Raw genomic sequence first — 18,755 nt, 5'->3', positions numbered from 1 at the left:
AAGGGTATAACATATGGTGTGTTTTTAAGGGTTTTAAAATAATAAAAATGTTGAATAGTGGGTACAACTGTTCTTAAAATTATAAAAACTGTTCTTCAGGAAGAACAGTTTGCAGGATAACTGTTCTTAAGTTACAATTGTTCTACCACTGTTTTTATTATTTTAATCCTAAGAACAGGGAAAGAGTTATAGCGATGTGGATGGTCTGAGAGCTTAGATCTTGAGATCTTGAAAACATCCAATAGAATTATAGAAGAGTAGTACTGCCTATAAATGACATGAGAATGATAATGCGCTGTAAATGTTGTTGTTAAAATGATCAAATGGAAAACTAGTTATTATTTAATTCATCACTGCTATTACGTAACAAGTTTTTACGATGATTATGGTATTTATGGTTAAATCAATTAATTAAAGCAATAGTATATCGTTGATAAATCGTAAGATTCGAAAAGTAAATAATTAAAGATTTTGCGGTTATTCATTTATAAGCAAAATGTTATCTTATGCAATGTCTACATTTGCAACACCACTTAATTCGGGGAGACCACAAAAGATTCTCACCACTCAAAAACATTGCGTTCAACATTTGAATAATAGTTAGATTTAGAGTACGGATTTAAAGAAATTAACTATAACGTATATATATAAGATAATAATAAATACAATCATGAATTTAAATCCAAATGTGTCTCCATCAAATGGATTTGATATTAATTAAGCACGAGATCAACTAGATTTCACGCAACAAAATCTCGTATGTTTAATTACCTGTAAAGTTGGGATGTGTCTTTAGTCAAGTGGTTAAGTCCATTTGGTTCCGTTTTTTCACCGGAGATCGACTCCACTAAATCGCGTTACTTCGCGTAGTAGATATTAGTTATAAATCGGACCTTATCGATCTAATAATGTAAAAAAAAAAAAAAATTACCTGTAAAGCTCTAATTGAATTCATGATTACCTAAACAATCCTCGGTAATTAAAAATTGAGGCCTCACTAGTCACACTATGAAGTAGAAGAAAGTTAAGAAAGAGAAAGCCGTACAAAGGACACGTAATTGTCTTGGGATTAGGAGTTTTGTTAACCGTTAAAAGCCACAAAACAATTTTTAAAAACAAAACAAAAAGAAGAGAGAAAAAGGCTTTTTGGTGAAGCAGTGGCCCAACCAATAACCTCTACGTTTCTCTTTTGTTCCATTCCGGCGAGTGGGTCTCACCTCTTTTATTAGAGAATCTGAGGGCTCTATTTTAAACACAAGCTTGTCATCGTTGACTAGAGAGAGTAGAGAGACTTGAGACTAGTGAAGAGACAAAGTGACCTAACTTCTCTGCAACAGTAGTCAGTAAATATCCAGGTATAAGAGCTACGATGGCAACAAGTGTACGGTGGAGAAAAATAGAGCCCTCAGATTCTCATAAAGGAGGTGAGACTCACTCGCCGGAATGGAACAAAAGAGAAACGTAGAGGTAAATGGTTGGGCCACTGCTTCACCAAAAATCCTTTTTCTCTCTTCTTTTTGTTTTGTTTTTAAAAATTGTTTTGTGGCTTTTAACGGTTAACAAAACTCCTAATCCCAAGACAATTACGTGTCCTCTGTACGGCTTTTAACTAGTGAGGCCTCAATTTTTAATTACCCGAGGATTGTTTAGGTAATCATGAATTCAACTAGAGTTTTACAGGTAATTAAACAAATGAGATTTAGTTGCGTGAAATCTAGTTGATCTCGTGCTTAATTATATCAAATCCATTTGATGGAGACACATTTGGATTTAAATTCATTATTGTATTTGTTATCTTATACGTTACAGTTAATTTCTTTAAATCTAACTATTATTCAAATACTGAACGCAATGTTTTTTAGTGCTGAGAATCTTTGTGGTCTCCCCGAATTAAAATTGGAACTTCTGCAACGAATTAATCTATAAGAGATGCGGATAGAAATAAGGATATATATATACCCTACTTATTAGTAACCCTACTATTTGTTTTAAAAATTAGGTAAATGATTTTAACTTTGTTTCATATATCAACTAAATGATTTTGGTATTAGATTACAAATGCAGCTTCAACTAAATGAGTATGTTTAAGCACGTACTACGAGACACAAATATTTCAAGCATTATTTTGGTAAAAAAACATCATAGCGACTATAGTCAAAAGCACTTGTTATGATGATAGAAAGTTTAAAAACATCTTAAAAGATTTTACTTGGATCATAGGATTGTGTTAGCAATATAAAAGATTACAATGTTGTTACTCTAAATGACAACAACTACAATAGTGTCCGATACAGAGTCTAAACCAGCCTACAAATAAACAATTCTCTCTTCAAAATCAAACAAATGCATGTCGCCGTTTCTTTGGAGATTTACAAATCTCAGTCCATATACACAGAAGATGGTTTGGGAAAATAAACACACATTTACGTAATTTGATGTTAAGTGTGACTATAGAAAACTATAGAATTTTATATGAAAAGTTAACGTACGTGTCTAGTGTAACCTAATTGTAGTACAGTATATTAATTCGTTAGTCTTGAAAAATCGACCTAATTTAGATCAAATTAAGGTTAACTACAATCACAATTTAACTAACGTAATGGGATTTTTTTAAATTATAATATCGTGATTAAGAATTTAAGATAGATCTTTTATCTTTAAGGGAGACAGAGAGACAATTTGGACAAAAAAGGTCTTCCTGAGAATAGAAGTGGACCACAATCGTGGCGCGAAAGGAACTTCCTCTTTCCTGTGTGTTGCATTTTGATTGGTCCACGTATATCTCTCACCTGATCGTGATGCTTACGTGGTCCATTTCTAGACACTATAGTGACCAGATCAACGGTCAAGATTAAATCTAGTTTAGACACAAGACCAATACGTCACGTCGTTAAGAGTAAGATTTTTTGAAGGCGGAGGGAGAAAAATCTGAAAAATCAAAGTTAAAAGTAATTTGAAAACGAGAAAAAAAAAGGAATTTTAAAATGTTTTGTGAAGCGGTAGGCGCGTGGGTATATAAATGGGGCACGCTTTGTAACGTGTAACGATGATATTTATTCAATTGCATGGTATAACCAAAAACACTATTCGACTCTTCTTTTTTTTGTAATAAAAATAAAATAAAAATCGGAGACAGATATTTCACCGGAAATTAATTGACGATCAAAAGATTTGTTACCGGAAAATCTAGTGGAGACGATCGAGTTATGGCGGATATTTGTTACGAAGACGAGACGTCTGCTTGTGAATCGAGACCGTCGTGGTCTAGCCGGAAGTGGAGGATCGGTGTTCAGCGATTCAGGATGTCTCCGTCGGAGATAAATCCCACGGCTTCGACGGCGGAGGAGGAGGAGGATAAGAAATCTGAGGGGATTTATAATAAGCGAAATAAACAAGAAGAGTACGATTTTATGAACTGTGCATCATCATCACCACCACCTTCTCAGAGCTCTCCTGAAGAGAGTGACGTCTCCGTCTCCGATGGAAATTCATCGGTTAATGATATTACACTTATTCCTGCTAAGAAGACGGTTAAAGAGACGGATCTGAGGCCGAGATACGGCTTCGCATCGGTGTGCGGGAGAAGAAGAGATATGGAAGATGCGGTGGCGATTCATCCGTCTTTTGTACGGAGACAAACGGAGTTTTCTCGAACAAGATGGCATTATTTTGGTGTTTACGACGGCCACGGCTGTTCTCACGTACGGCGCCGTTTTGCCCTAATTTGAATATCTATTATTTTACGGGGTTTGCCTGATTGAGTACGGCGTCGGTTTTGTAGGTTGCGTTGAGGTGTAAAGAGAGACTTCACGAGCTAGTGCAAGAAGAAGCTCTCTCGGATAAGAAAGAAGAATGGAAGAAGACGATGGAGCGTAGCTTCACGCGCTTGGACAAGGAGGTTGTTCGTTGGGGTGAAACTGTGATGAGTGCTAATTGCAGATGTGAGCTTCAAACTCCTGACTGTGACGCCGTTGGATCCACCGCAGTTGTTTCCGTCATTACGCCGGAGAAGATTATTGTTGCGAATTGTGGTGACTCAAGAGCAGTACTTTGTAGGAATGGTAAAGCAGTGCCTCTTTCCATAGATCACAAGGTCAGTCTTTATCTATCTATCGAAATGTTGTTTCTTGATTTGTTAGATTTAGTGGATTTTAACTCTTGTTTTACGTTTGAAATGAGCAGCCGGATCGTCCGGATGAGCTGGATCGAATCCAAGAAGCAGGAGGACGAGTGATATACTGGGACGGTGCAAGAGTCTTAGGCGTTTTAGCCATGTCACGAGCCATAGGAGACAACTATTTAAAACCGTACGTGACTTCCGAACCGGAAGTGACCGTGACGGATCGGACTGAGGAAGATGAGTTTCTGATTCTAGCAAGCGACGGGTTATGGGACGTAGTGACAAACGAGGCGGCGTGTTCGATGGTTCACACGTGCTTGAACAGAAAAAGTGGTCGTGGAAGACGGCGAGGAGAAACTCAAACACAAACTCCGGGAACCAGGAGTGAAGAAGAGGAGGAGAAGGTGGTGGGGTCAAGAAAGAACGGGAAGAAAGGAGAGATCACGGACAAAGCATGTACGGAGGCGTCAGTATTGCTGACGAAGCTGGCGTTGGCAAAACACAGTAGTGACAACGTAAGCGTCGTCGTTATTAATCTCAGAAGAAGAAGAAAGAGACACGTTGCTTGACACTAATCTCATCATCACTCTTACTCCAACTTTTTTGTTTGTTTAAAATGATTCTTTTTTCTTCACATCTTTGAACCCAAAAGAGAGAAAAAAAAATGGGTGAATTAAATCAATAACCATTTCTGATAAAATATTTAAGAATATAGCACTATAACTTGAAAAATTAAGAGAATAGTACATGGGCTTTGTTAATGACGATTTTAACCTCACCTTCCACTCCAATACCAACACCAACTTTGCCATCGTCTTCATCACTAAAACATTAATCCTTTCCGTCGCCGTCATTATAACCTCTACTCACGTTGCCCTCACCACCAACCCTCGTCGCCACCATCAACTTTCGTCGCCGTTATCACCAACGTAACCACCGAGCCATCATCATCACCAATAACTCATAGCCAATTCTCTTGTCGGATTTGTCCCCGTCGAACCTATTTCTCTCTCTGCCAATCTATCGATATTCCGGCCATGATGAACTCTCCAGCGCGAATATAATTGTCGGCATATGATTTTGTTGGTGATTGTCCAAGATCGCGGCCGGATTTTCTACAATACTGGCGTCGGTGATGGAGGTGACTGTAACTCCGACGAATTGATTGGTTTTGTCTTAGGGTCAATTTATGTCAAAAATACAGGAAATACACACAATATCATTGGACTTTTTTTTTTGATTAGTTACCTAATTATAATATTTTTGTATGTTATAGCTGTAAATTTTCCAAAAAAAAAAAGCATTAGTTATAAAAAAATACCCGGTTTATTGAAAGCGGTTAAACCGGGGTATGGTTGTTTTTTTTTTTTTTTGCCTTTTTTCTTTTTGTGTAATGAACAAACAAAAAAAGAAAAGAAAACGGGATGTCACTATCTAGGTGGAATCAGTTAATTGGGAAAAGAAATTCAAAATCTCACGGAAATGAAGAGAAAGAGAAGATAATTGGGAAGAGGAAGGAGTACGTGTCGAAGAGGTAAAGATAGAAACCCTACACCACGGAAAAGGGACGTGACCCACCCAAGGAACGATGCATGTGTTATATGCGCATTCGTACATGTCGGTGTCGGGTAATTGATTGAGATCTGAATATGACCTAATTGAGTGTTTTATCTAAACATGATCACTGATCAAATGAAAAGTCAATATTAAGTTACCTGTCATGTAATAATTCAATAATTCATTCAGGTGGTGGAAAACCAATTCAGTGAATCCACGCGTATCAAATGGGCCAGGCTGAACCAACAATCCCAAAGCATTTGGGCCGAGAATTTTGTGCTGATAAATTTTCATCTGAATTCCCAACCTACCCCAAAATTAGAAATCAAGCTAAAACACTTGCACATTTTTTTTTTTTTAGAATCTTGGGTGATCCGAACCAACAATGAACTGATGTATACAAGCTTCGTACTGCACGAGAACTTGAGCGACCAGCCAGACTTAACACCTAGGGATATACCAGCTCAAAATGCATAAATCTTTTGAGAACGGAAAACAACACAAGCTAGCCTCATTTTAAGATCGTATAGGATCAGTGAGTAACGCCAATCTTTTACCTGTTTGCATACCTCGTGAACAAAGGAATTGGTAGCACAACATCTAACCTTACTCGGTACAGAGAAACGAGAGAAGGATATTACCCATACAAAATGTTTTAGTTGCCCAACCTAAACACATACTGAGTCGAAGTAGCAAATGTTTGTTCAAATATGCCACACGAGTAGCAATTCTAGTCAGACATAATAAACTAAGACACATGACAGTCGCAGCAACCTGAAAGCAAAATGTTATAGAAAAGGAGAGGTTGCAGAATAAGACCTCTCTAAGACAAATGTACTCTGCAATCCAAACTGGTAATTTCACGTTTGTTTCATGTCACCGTTTTCTTTAAGGGTCTTCAGTCTTCTGTAGCCCTTGTCAGTACCAAAGATCCTGACGAACACAAGAGACGAATTATACACTGGACTATTCATATCAGGATAACTAGTTAAGATCTTTTCTCGAAAGCAAAGAGAAAATAAATAGTTCAGGGGTTCACCAGTCCATATACACAAAAGTTGAAGAGTAGTTTCCAGACTTTGTGTATAGCAGTCGGTGATGGTAGTCATGGAAGTCAGCACTGTAACCAAATCACGAAAATAAAAATCCATTAATACAAATGTCTTATAGTTTTAAGTTCAAGAGAGCTGGCTAGATGTGTGATTTTACCCTCCATACAGAGGAAGAAAATTTGACAGGCTCCATGGGAAATGATAACCACAATGTGCCTCAACTGTCTCAAGCACTCTCAGCACCATCCATAACCAGAGAGTAATCAGGTGAGGGCCAGTAAGAGCTGGACCGACTATGGTAGCAAAACCCAGGAATAGAATCTCAGCGGGGTGAGCATATTCTGATGTCAAACCAAATGGTGTGGCATATCTGTGATATCATAGAATGGTTGCTTTTCAGAAAATTATCTAAGCTAACATTTTCAAGTATCAAGATTGAAAAAAAAATGGTGAACATTGAAACTTACTCATGATGCACACTGTGCACGTTCTTATACAGCCATTTTGAATGCAAGATCCGATGACCCCAATAGAAGACAAAATCCTCAATGATGAAGTAGAATAATATCTGGGCAGACACTTCTTTCCTGCAGGACCATCACCAAAGAGGGTCTTATATACCTGATCAAACATAAGCTCAGGTTCTTTCATGATGCTCAACACTGACAGCTTTTGATTATGTCTTTGTTTTTTCTATTGCCAATTGGAAGAGTTTAACATCAATACCAGGACGGTAGAGGAAAACTGCTTCGCATTCCCATGGCTCTGAAGACAGGATAGGAGGCCATCATCAGGGGCAAGTTTACGCAGAAATGATAAAGCAACAGGCGAGTAATACATTTTCCTTGGGCTGCAGGTGTGTTGTTTTTTGTCTGCACAGGACCAAAACAAAAGTATTTGTTGATCATAAAGGGTAAGAGAAGCAGAGAGAAGGATCAGATTCACAATCACTAGTAATAGTTGCAAAGGGAATATAGTTATTCACTTTGATCAGTGAAACAACATTTGCCTTTACAATCAGTCACAAGAAAACACTTTCTCGTGTGACTGATTCTTGGGGATCAACCTCTACACAATCATATTCAAACCATCACACAAAGCAACAATCGCATACATAGAAGTCACTTGGAACGATGAAGAAAAGGAAGAGAATAAACCTGAATTTTGTACTTGCTGAGAAAGCCTTGCCTTTCAAGATAAATGAAAGGGAGTCCAGATAAGAAAAACACGCTCTCATGGAGGAGAAAACTCCCAATGCAGGCCAGTTGGAAGTCGCTAAAATGTGTCACAAGGTACTGCATCAACCACAGAAATGAAACATATGATCAGCTATAGATACAGCATTTCTGTGCTGAAGGAGAACTCATGATAGACAATACGCGCAAAACACCAAGGAAAGGAAACAAATACTTTCATTAAGCAAAAACTAGTATTGAAGAACATATTCCAGGAAACACTATTGCTTACCAACACTTGTTTCAGTGATCCAAGTTAGGGACACAAGACACCCAAAATGCAGAGTATGTATAAGAAACAAGAACAATCCCTCTGGAAGGAAAGATCAAATGAGAAATACTCTTATGGACCCGAAAACCAATGCATAACCGCGTTTTTGTCGATTTTGGTTACCGACCATTGGAAAGTCCGTAAGCAAAACCGATCGAAGAGAGAGAGCACAAAAGAGACTTGATTATGATACATGTGTGTCTAGGTCCCGTATCAATATCTACATCCATTTAAGCTCTAAGCAAACAAACGGAAACTAAAAATACGGTCAAAATTCGTCGTGATATGGAACTAGCATAGTCAAATTCAGATCTAAAACAGTACTGCAATCGACACGAAACCAAATTCAATCCGATGGATCAATGCGATCCAGAGAGGTGGATAACAACCGCATGTATCACAATGCGGTGAACTGAAGTCAGCGAGACGGAGATAACTAAGGAAACCGCCGGAAAACGAGATAATCGGAAGCAGGATTAGATAGATGAAGATTATGAGAAAGAGAGAGAGAGTACCTGCCAACCAGATTCGACGAGGGAAGCCATAGATGGATCTATGAGAGACAGATGGGAAGGTGTAGAAGAAGAAAGTGGTGGGAGAGAGGCCACGCAGTGAAACAAACAACAGACTGTCACGACAATGAAATGATATCTGGCAACTGAGATATTTTTTGATTTTTTTCACCAACTTTTTTTTTTTTTTTTTACTTATCGTTAAGACCACTCTCTCCATCAGAGCCAGGTCCTTTTTGGTACATAATAAATGAATGCGAAGATGCGAACACATCCCCACGTGCACATCACCCTCCTCCACCTCCCTAGTCCCTATTTTAGGTTTTATTTTATGGTCTCCACTTTTTTAAAAAAAATTTGGCACAATTTTTACATGACAGGTAACTTAATATTGACTTTTTATAGTTGACCTAATTGTGTGTTCTAATTAGTATTTATAGTATATTTTGCTTTGAATTTTTGAAACCAGATTTGAAGTTGTGAAAAAAATTATAGGATTAAAACCCATTAAGGCCAAAAAAAGTTGACCAACAGTTTATAGACCACTTTGGCTGCTACTATTCCAATGAGCATAGAAGAAAACTAATCCTGAGGAAATCATTTTAGATAAGCAAAGAGTTTCATCTGTGAATATGTCTCCAAGAGATTTTAGATCAAAATATAAAAAAAATTCTTTCTTTTTTAGAAAATGGTGTGAATGATCACAGTTTCAATACAACTAAAACAAAATCTTGTATCATAAATTCGATACGATACGGAAAAACAAAGACCAGGAAAGAAAAAGGTATGCTGTACTTGCTGAAATTAAGCCAAAAAGGAAGAAAAGAACTGGTAAAAAAATCAGAAGAGATATTCTTGAAAACTCAAACGTGTGATTGGTTGATTAGTCATCGCTATAGTTGGATGTAACTAGGTAGAACAGCATCCTTTTCTATTAGTTGCAGATGAATCTGATATATTGATCGCAGTTCCTTGCCCCGGAAGATTACCTGCAGCTTCTTGTGCAGCTAAAGCTTTCTTGCTTATGATATGATAAATCTCAGACAAAATAGTCTGAAAGGCTTTCTCAATGTTAGTTGCTTCTAAAGCAGATGTCTCGAGAAACGACAAACCTTCCTTCTCGGCGAGAGAGCGACCATCTTCATCAGCAACAGATCTCAAGTGATTAAGGTCTGATTTGTTTCCAGCCATCATGATAACAATGTTGGAATCAGCATGATCCCTAAGCTCACGTAACCATCTCAGGACATTCTCAAAAGTTTGCCTTTTGGTTATGTCGTAGACAAGAAGAGCTCCAACAGCTCCTCTGTAGTAAGCACTTGTGATTGCTCGATAACGCTCTTGACCTGCAGTGTCCCAAATCTGAGCCTTCACTGTTTTGCCTTCAACCTAATCAGATTACACACATAGAAGCATGACCAAAAATATCAGGCTTTAGACATTCCAATTGCTACAGTTACATTTCAAACAAATCCCATAACCTAAAGATCTACAGATCTAACAATCACATGTCTGAGAATGCCTACAATGATCAGAGGATTCAAATACAACGATACATCAAAGACAATCTAAGCTTAAACGCAATCGAAATCGAGAGAGATCATCTGGATTTCGAGAATTAGAGGGAAAGGAGATGACCTGTAAAGTACGGGTGGCGAATTCGACGCCAATGGTGGATTTGGATTCGAGACAGAACTCATTTCTGGTGAAGCGAGAGAGAATGTTGGATTTACCAACACCGGAATCGCCGATCAGGACGATCTTGAACAAGTAATCGTACTCATGATCTATTCGATTCGCCATTGCTTCTCAAATCCTAGCGTCCGATCAACCTACGCATATACACACACACACACATTCACGTCAACATCGATCGAAGAGATGACAACAAATAACCGTCTCGCAAATCGAAACCCTAGAAAATCGAATTTACCCTTTGAGCAAGCCGGAATGATCGAGAATGGAAGAATTGTTTTTTTTTTTTTTTTTGTAATTAGTTTTGTTTTTCCTTTTGTTTCTAATAAGTCTCTGTTTCTTTTCCTTATACGTTGCGAGTTTTGTGCCCAAGAGGTGAAAACGGAAACACCCATTTATTTAGTTTCGAATTTTGAGATTCTTTTTTGTTTACCACGAAAGAAATAATTTCATTCAATTTCAACTTTTTGTTATGTCCTTGTACAAATCAAAGATCAGTCAGTTTAAATATATGAGACAGATTATATTTTACGTTACCCTAAATTTGCAGATCTACATTCAAAAGCCAACATTTAGACTTGAGTTTAGTTGGTCTTATCAGGGTTAAAATCGAATTTACGGCTAAAATCATCAGAAAAGAGCAATTGAAAAAGGAGAATATAATGGCCGTAATTAAATATTAGGATTAACAGTTAAATTACATCATAACCACAACACAGAGCCATGTTCAAATCAAACACCATAATATGGAGTCTAAAGCATAAACACATAAACATGAAATCCATAAGGCCATAACATAAGCTAAATGTCCGAGAAAATATCAATCCGAATGATGAATGTCCGAGAAAACGTCGCTAACGATCAATAACCAAAATCCACTTAATTTTCATATATCACTATATAAATTTAATATCCAAACAATAAAACTAAAAAAACCCACAAAAAACTTTTAAAAATTCGAATAAAAAACTTGAATACTAAATCTAGATAATGATGTAGAAAACAAGTTAGATTTATGGAATCGCTAACGACTAATGCTGGATTCAAAATCCGGTTAGTTTTCATATATCACTATGTAAATTTGGTATCTAAAATAATAAAATTTCAAAAAACAAACATAAAAAAAAACCTTTTAAAAATCCGAATAAAAAACTTCAATACTAAATCTACATAATGATGTAAAAAACAAGTTGAATTTGTGGAATCGCTAACGACTAATGCTGGATCCAAAATCCGGTTAGTTTTCATACATCACTATATAAATTTAGTATTTTTAAAAAAAGCTTTTAAAAATCCGAATAAAAACTTGAATACTCAATCTACATAATGATGTAGAAAACAAGATGAATTTGTGGAATCGCTAACGACTAATGCTGGATCCAAAATCCGTTTAGTTTTCATATATCATTATGTAAATTTAGTATAAAAAAAAAAAAGCTTTTAAAAATCCAATAAAAAACTTGAATACTAAATCTACGTAAGGATTTAGTATCACTATGTAAATTTAATATCAAAAATAATAAAATTTCAAAAAACAAACATAAAAATAGCTTTAAAAATCCGAATAAAAAACTTGAATAATAAATCTACATAATGATGTAGAAAACAAGTTGAATTTGTAGAATCGCTAAGGAGTATCCAAAATCCATTAGTTTTCATACATTACTATGTAAATTTAGTATTAGAAAAAAAAACAGAAAAAAAAAAGAATGAAAAAATTATTACCTGGTTCGAGTTGGGTAGCAGAGATGGCCCATACAATAAAGCCCATTGGCAAGGGCAGAAGTAAGCCCACCGTTGTCTCGTGACATCATCCTTCATCCATCCTCACTGAGGTTGTTTTTGTCTTCTTGTTTTGATATTGTTGTCTTCTTGTTTTGATATTGTTCTTCATCTCCGGCGAATGATTGATGATTCTCTTTGTGTAGTCTCTAATTTAAGACATCGAATTAGACTTCGGAATCTGCTCCTCGATATCTCTGCCCCGATCTCTTCTTATCCTCTTTCTTCGTCATGCTCGATTGGCTAAGGACAGAGAAGATGTTGAAGATCATTCAATCACGAAACTGAGATGATGAACTCACACGGCTTACTTGAATTTCGATTCTTACATGCATGGATCATCATCGGCGTTCGATTCTCCGTATCTAGATGAGAACTGTATCAGGTACGGAGAAAAGAAATAGATGATAGATTTTGGTTTTTGGTTTTCGTTTCTGGAAGAAGAATAATGAGAATAGAGAATTTTGATTTCTCAACAAGAAGAAGAATGGTTGAGACTCCGAGAGTATATATTTATTTATAAGCGATGGTTGCGTTTTTCAAAAGCACAAAAAGGAAATTTATCACAAGAATTTCCTTTTTTTTTTTTTAAGGTTGAGTATTTCCTTTTTTTCGACGAGTTTTGGTCTTTTTCCTTTTCTATATAGATAATAGATTTGGGGGATTTAATTAGATTACACAAAGTATGCTGAAGAATATCAACTCCATTGTCTCCCTGATACTTATAATGTGCACGAAAGAGTTACGGTGTAAGAAGAAACAGATGGAGATGATTATCCTGAACCAATACAATCCTCAAGAAACTTTTAAAGTTCCCAAAAAGCCAAAGGCTCAAATACCCGATTTCTGACTCTTTCAATTTCAAGTATGGCTCTTTTCGGCCGTTATGTTTTCTGGGCTCTAATGGGCTTCTCAGGCCCAAATATTATGAGTTGCAATTCCTTAGATATTGAAATTTGAACTGGTATCATCATGTTACACATTTTGTCTTCAAAAGCTTTCTCTCATCCCAACTTGGATCAACTGAGAAGCATTTCAACAATCGTTTGTTCCAGTGGGATCATTATTATTTAAGCAATACATACAACAAGGATAACACGAAACTTGAACTCCTTGATCAAAGAGGATAATATGGTGGTGTACCTCTTGGCGAGCCACGGAATCAGTTGCAGATAGAGGAACGCTTGAACCGTAGGAGATGATGAACGCATAGATCTACACGATAAAACCATTCTCGGGACCATCGTGTGTCTATGCAGAGGAAAGTAAGCAAGGCCAAGGATGTAGCTATGTAGACTGCAACACAAGTCCAGTAAAACCACACCATGTCTATCACATCACCTTCTTCTTCGTTGTCTTCCTCTTTGGCCTGCGTTGATACACTTGGTGGCTCAGGGACTCTCTGGGAGATGCAATTTTTATTTGTAGGAAGTCCACATAGATGAGCATTGCCTATGTAGCTCCTCTCGTCAAAGGTAACAAGATGGCCTTTGAAAGGGATTTCACCTGATAAATTGTTATATGAAATGTTGAAGTATCCTAAACTGTTGAGATCGGCTAGCATAGGAGGGATGCTTCCATAGAGCTTATTATTGGATAGATCAAGACTCTCTAAGCCCTTCAGCTTTTGAATGCTATCTGGTATGGAGCCTGTGAGACGATTGCTTGACAAATTCAGGGATCTGATATTCTGAAGATCTCCAATCTCAATTGGAATTTCGCCCGATAGTTCGTTGCTCGACAAATCCAGACCATGCATATAGCGGAGAATATCACCTTGATACGCCTCATACCTGCTTTTCGTTAAAAAATCCACTACGGTTGCTGGTTTTGGTTGATAACCATTCCTGACACCATCATCCAAGTTAAGATGTGATGCATAGTGACAATGTCGCAAGAATGTAATGTATGAGAAGTCAAAATCTGCAACAAGTGACATGGTACCGTTATTCTGCTCTGCACCAAAAGACATTTTACTGAAACATGATGGTATGGGGCCTCTGAATTGATTGTGAGACAAGTCCAAGAGACCAACTTCACTTAGCTGACATATTTTCCCAGGGATATAAGTTCGAAAGCTGTTATTCCGTAGAAGAAGAATGCGTAACTTAGATGTCTGGTCAATAGTGTTCAGTATCTTTCCCGAAAAGTTGTTGTTACGCAAATCCAGCACTTCTAATCCCGCAGCATTGAATAAATTGCCCGGAACTGAACCCATAAACTCATTGTTTTGTAGTCTTAATTCTCTGAGAGATGGAAAATTCACATTCCTTGGTATCGAACCAGAGAAGCTATTGTGTGAGATGTCCATAACCTCAACCCAAGGACTCTGTTGTTGAAAAGGGAAAGGACCTTTTAGCTGATTACCACTCATGTATAGGTAGGAAAGCCATGACATCCTACCAATCCAACGCGGAAGCATGCCCGAAAACCTATTATCTGATATGTCTAGAAGAGTTAGATTCTTTGACTTCAATAAACCTTCTTCTAGACTCCCAGTAAAATTGTTGCCATCAAGAAAAAGCCCTACTAAACCAGTAAGGTTTGCATGCTTAGGAAATATTTTCCCCTGTAATTGATTGTTGGAGAGCTTCAGAACCCTTAGCGAGTAGCAACCACTTAAAAACATATTAGGTAGCTGCCCATATAGACCATTAGAAGACATGTCCAAGACTTGTAGGCTTTTCATCTGGCCAATCGAAGAGGGAATAGGTCCTTGAAATTGATTTGCAGAGAAGTTCATAAACCTCAGGTTTGGAAACACCATCCCTATGTCTTCTTGAATCGAATCATATATCATATTACTCGAGATATCGAGAACTTGCAAGCCGTGAACAAGCATAGGTAGTTGAAGCTTTGTCAATGAGTTCCCATTTAGTAAAATAGTCTGCAGCCTTGTGTTATTCTTCACAAGCCACGTTGGGAATGTTCCTGTCAACTTGTTATAAGAGAGATCAACGAAGCACAAGTCATGCTGATGCACGAGAAAGACAAGCATTGTACTGCCAAGATTGCAATTCGACAAATGTAACATCTTCAATTGAAACAATGGAGCCCAGGAACTCTCCGTCTGAACTTGGATCACACCAACTTTTGATGACAATTTGAATACTGTGAGTCTTGTTTGATTGACCAGTGAGTTGAATAAGAACGAACCGTTGAAGTTATTATCAAGCAGCGACAAGTACTCAAGCACTGGTGGTAGACCAGACACAAAGGAAGACAGGTTTCCATTCAATTGGTTGTTCGATAGATCAAGAGTTCGAAGATGCGTTAAGTTACCCAAACAAGAAGGTAGACTTGTTAAAGCATTGCTGCTCAAATCCAGTTCCCTGAGTTTCATTAGTCTGCAAATCCCTAAATAGCCTGAAATAATCATATAAGAGTGTAATAAATCAGAATAATCATCAACTCCATCTAAAAAGAGAGTAATAACAATAGAGATATTCATCAACTCCATCATCATATGAACTATTTAGACTTCATAGCCACGGAACTCATTGAATTATCTTCTGTTCTCACAATCTATCTATGTAGAAATTCAGTTAGGAGGGTGACTAAAGTGTGACTCTTCTGTTTAGACCAAAAAAATGCATAAAGTATTGAAAGATAGGTCAGAAGAGAATTTACTGTACATCTCACCTTCGTGGGTCAAAGACAATTGATTCCTTTTGAAATCCAATACTTGTAAAGATGTAAGAATCACTAAACCTGCAGTTGAAAAGAACATAATGATACATAAATAGATAAAGATTTGACTGCTCCACTTCTAATAAGCATGTAAAGTGACTGTTATTCCCAACCCAGGAAACCGTTCTATATTCACCAACCCAAATGTAATACACCGATGGGACATTGATTAACGAAATTATTCTCAATTCTTGACCCCAAAAACTACACCAAACCGAACAATATCCAGAATTTTTATCATAATCTGATTCTACTCTCTTTAACCTCTCCCACAGTAACTGACTTGTGGTTTGTTATGCTCATCTGGAAATTTAGACGCAATCCTATCCAGAGGGTCTAGAATATCTATACAAGATACCCAGAAAAATTAGGCTTCATAGTTGCTTGCTGAATTTTTTTAACTTATGAGCTGGACTTGCTGAACAACGTCTCTAATAATAAACTCCTCCTCACTTCTACTCTTATCAAAACGTTAAACTAGATAGGTTAAACCAATTGGGATTGAGCAAGCAAGTTTCACTTTCTATACATATCTTACCTCGGCCATGATCCAAATTTGTGAACCCATTGTCACTGAGATCCAGTTCTTGCAACTTTTTCAGATCTTTCAGTGCTGTGCAGGCAAAAGAAACATTCTTAGGAGAAAAACCCAGAATACATTTGGTTGCCTTCTCTAAGCCATAAGTCTCTTCCTGAAAGAACAGTTTACAACACTTACCATGAGTAGATAGCGTGTGGTTGAATTTATTGCCTCGTAATTTCAAGACTAGTAACTCTCGGAGACTTTGTAAACCTGGAGATCCCGAAAAACATAAGTTATAATTAGAAAGTTGACAGAAATGGATAAAGATCATGTAAGTAAATTCCTGGTACTCTCTGTCTACCTTTAAGTTGAGAAAAATCTGAAAACGGATTGAAACTAAGATCTAGTGTTTTCAGTTTCGCCGTACTAAACCCTGCACCAATAAACACATTATGATACCATAAGTGATGTTATAAGTCAGTAAAGATAACCAATTTCATAGAAGCCACTCACAGTGACTAGCCTCAGAGTCGTTGACACCATTGAGACTGAGATCCAGTACTTCTAACTCTCTAAAATAGGTTAAACCTGCATCTCAATGTCTCACTCAGTCATCTGACATCAATTCTTTAGTTCCCTCTTTTCTTTTGGAACAATAAAACTACATTAAGTTTGTTAACATATTTTACCTTGAGCAGATAAGAAGCTGAAACTGTTGTCCTTCAAGTTTAACACTCTCAAGTTTGTCATGTTTGCAAGTTCTGCCACACCAGAACAAGAAGCCGTCAAAATCATCTCCAATTGAATTATAAACAAAAATGTCAAAAAAAGAACCAAAAATTGTAGAAGAAATACATAACCTTGAGGAGGAAAGACACCTTCCATGTAATTAGACTCAAGATGTAGATTCTTAACCGATGTCGTAGCACTTAAGAAAGGAACAATACTGTTGTCGAACATATTTTGGGAGAAATCTATGGTGGTGAGCTTCTCTAGTCTCCCAAAGCTCTTATAACCTGGAAGCAAAATTGCAAAAAAAAAAAAAAAAAAAAAACTAAAATTCTCTTTCAAACAAACTGTCGAACACTTTATGTGCACTATGTAATTTCAAATTACAGTATTAAACTCACGCGCCCTACCCTTTTTCACACTATCATAAAGATCTTAAAGATGAAATCTATACACACTCTTATTCTATCAATCAGCAATGGCTGATCTTAGAGACAAAACCACACGGTAAAAGAACTCTGTTGCCGTTGTCGAATGATGAGGTTGTTTGTATTTGGTTAAAACCGGTTTAAATCTGAACCGATATTTCTAATTGTTGGTTTCCAGACATTAATTGAGAAATTTTCGGTTAGAAAGACGTACCAAGGACGTGATCAGACAAATTAGTAAACCAATTCCACGAGAGGTTAAGGCTTTGGAGTTGAGGAAAACTATGAAGCAAAGACAGGTTTAAAGTCCGAATTTGCGACTCAAATGCGACCGGTATGAGTCTATCCAGTGAGAGATCGATGACGTGACCACTAATAGCGTCACTACACTTTACTCTCTCCCAGAGGCAACAATCACCATTATGATGAGTCCATGACTTGAGAATACTAAGTCCTTCTTCTTCTTCTTCTTCGGCATCAAGGAGATTCTTGAGATACGACTTGAGTTGCAATAAACCGATCCTTTCAGTTTCCACACAGCTTACACATCCTTTTATTTGGAATTGGAGCATCATTGTTATGGTTATGAACACCAAAGCTATATGCTTCTTCCGTTTCACCCACCACCTTCTTCTCTCGTTTGTTGTCATTTTTTTTGTTTCTATGTTTTTTTTTTTGTCAAATTGTTTCTATGTTTTTTAGTTAGAAAAAACTGAGGATTTGATCCCCAGAATTTGTTTAAGAGCTTACTTTACCAAGAATAGACTATACAAGTCCACGAAATACTCAACCCATTGTTGACTTTGGCGTTTAACTCCAACAATGAAAATTGACCCATGAGTCGATATCCATCGAACGTATGCCTCTCACTGTCACTAGTGTAGCCATCAATCTCTCTGAGGGACCTTTGTTATACTTTTTGTTTTTTTTCCTAGAGTATGTAGAGTCAAGGCCGCGTCTGAACACAAACGAGTTAAATTTAATTCTTCTATAGAAAATAATTAAAAACTTGAGAAACACTTATTTATTGGGGTTAACTGTTAAGTAATGAGTTTTTTTTTTCTCTGTTGACAAACAAAAAGTAATGATTTTTTTATTTTATTTTATATTTTCTGTTTACTTAGAGAATCACTTTTTATAGTTAATAAAAATAAAACATCT

General features: G+C 36.9%; 4 protein-coding genes and 1 long non-coding RNA gene across 10 annotated transcripts; 2 read left to right on the top strand and 3 right to left on the bottom strand.

Moving 5' to 3' along the window:
• Positions 1-3,032: 3,032 nt before the first annotated feature.
• On the top strand, positions 3,033-5,388 carry LOC9325712 (protein phosphatase 2C 3). The gene is made up of 3 exons (XM_021014104.1): positions 3,033-3,701; positions 3,782-4,093; positions 4,183-5,388. The coding sequence occupies exons 1-3, from the start codon at positions 3,207-3,209 to the stop codon at positions 4,687-4,689; spliced, it is 1,314 nt and encodes a 437-aa protein (XP_020869763.1). The 5' UTR covers positions 3,033-3,206; the 3' UTR covers positions 4,690-5,388.
• An 829-nt stretch (positions 5,389-6,217) lies between these two features.
• On the bottom strand, positions 6,218-8,942 carry LOC9325711 (methylsterol monooxygenase 2-2). 2 transcript variants are annotated; one of them, XM_002889601.2, is made up of 7 exons: positions 8,751-8,942; positions 7,887-8,024; positions 7,456-7,601; positions 7,197-7,316; positions 6,887-7,099; positions 6,717-6,797; positions 6,218-6,610 (listed from the first exon to the last, which is right to left on the bottom strand). In XM_002889601.2, the coding sequence occupies exons 1-7, from the start codon at positions 8,778-8,780 to the stop codon at positions 6,538-6,540; spliced, it is 801 nt and encodes a 266-aa protein (XP_002889647.1). In that variant the 5' UTR covers positions 8,781-8,942; the 3' UTR covers positions 6,218-6,537. The 2 variants fall into 2 exon arrangements, with proteins under 2 accessions (XP_002889647.1, XP_020869764.1); XM_021014105.1 differs by lacking the exon at positions 8,751-8,942 and adding an exon at positions 8,197-8,693.
• A 460-nt stretch (positions 8,943-9,402) lies between these two features.
• On the bottom strand, positions 9,403-12,483 carry LOC9325710 (ras-related protein RABA2b). 3 transcript variants are annotated; one of them, XM_021014107.1, is made up of 4 exons: positions 12,168-12,483; positions 10,681-11,296; positions 10,386-10,579; positions 9,407-10,136 (listed from the first exon to the last, which is right to left on the bottom strand). In XM_021014107.1, the coding sequence occupies exons 3-4, from the start codon at positions 10,548-10,550 to the stop codon at positions 9,657-9,659; spliced, it is 645 nt and encodes a 214-aa protein (XP_020869766.1). In that variant the 5' UTR covers positions 10,551-10,579; positions 10,681-11,296; positions 12,168-12,483; the 3' UTR covers positions 9,407-9,656. The 3 variants fall into 3 exon arrangements, with proteins under 3 accessions (XP_020869765.1, XP_020869766.1, XP_002889646.1); XM_021014106.1 differs by lacking the exon at positions 12,168-12,483 and having other exon boundaries at positions 9,403-10,136; positions 10,681-11,841; XM_002889600.2 differs by lacking the exon at positions 10,681-11,296.
• Positions 12,326-12,926, top strand: LOC110225153. Its single transcript, XR_002329561.1, has 2 exons — positions 12,326-12,366; positions 12,478-12,926. It is a non-coding gene; the product is annotated as an uncharacterized LOC110225153 (long non-coding RNA).
• Positions 12,927-13,149: 223 nt separating this feature from the next.
• LOC9325709 (LRR receptor-like serine/threonine-protein kinase GSO1) lies at positions 13,150-18,407 on the bottom strand. Of its 3 annotated transcripts, none has more exons than XM_021014099.1 (9): positions 17,809-18,407; positions 17,298-17,453; positions 17,127-17,198; positions 16,951-17,025; positions 16,799-16,870; positions 16,633-16,707; positions 16,453-16,527; positions 15,867-15,935; positions 13,150-15,590 (listed from the first exon to the last, which is right to left on the bottom strand). In XM_021014099.1, the coding sequence occupies exons 1-9, from the start codon at positions 18,242-18,244 to the stop codon at positions 13,387-13,389; spliced, it is 3,234 nt and encodes a 1,077-aa protein (XP_020869758.1). In that variant the 5' UTR covers positions 18,245-18,407; the 3' UTR covers positions 13,150-13,386. The 3 variants fall into 3 exon arrangements, with proteins under 3 accessions (XP_020869758.1, XP_020869760.1, XP_020869761.1); XM_021014101.1 differs by having other exon boundaries at positions 17,316-17,453; positions 17,809-18,393; XM_021014102.1 differs by having other exon boundaries at positions 17,577-17,809.
• Positions 18,408-18,755: the final 348 nt, after the last annotated feature.

This window comes from Arabidopsis lyrata (assembly GCF_000004255.2).
Source record: "Arabidopsis lyrata subsp. lyrata unplaced genomic scaffold ARALYscaffold_1, whole genome shotgun sequence".
Classification (NCBI taxonomy): Eukaryota; Viridiplantae; Streptophyta; class Magnoliopsida; order Brassicales; family Brassicaceae; genus Arabidopsis; species Arabidopsis lyrata.
The sequence above is the reverse complement of the archived record's forward strand: the minus strand, read 5'-3'. Positions and strand labels throughout refer to the sequence as shown.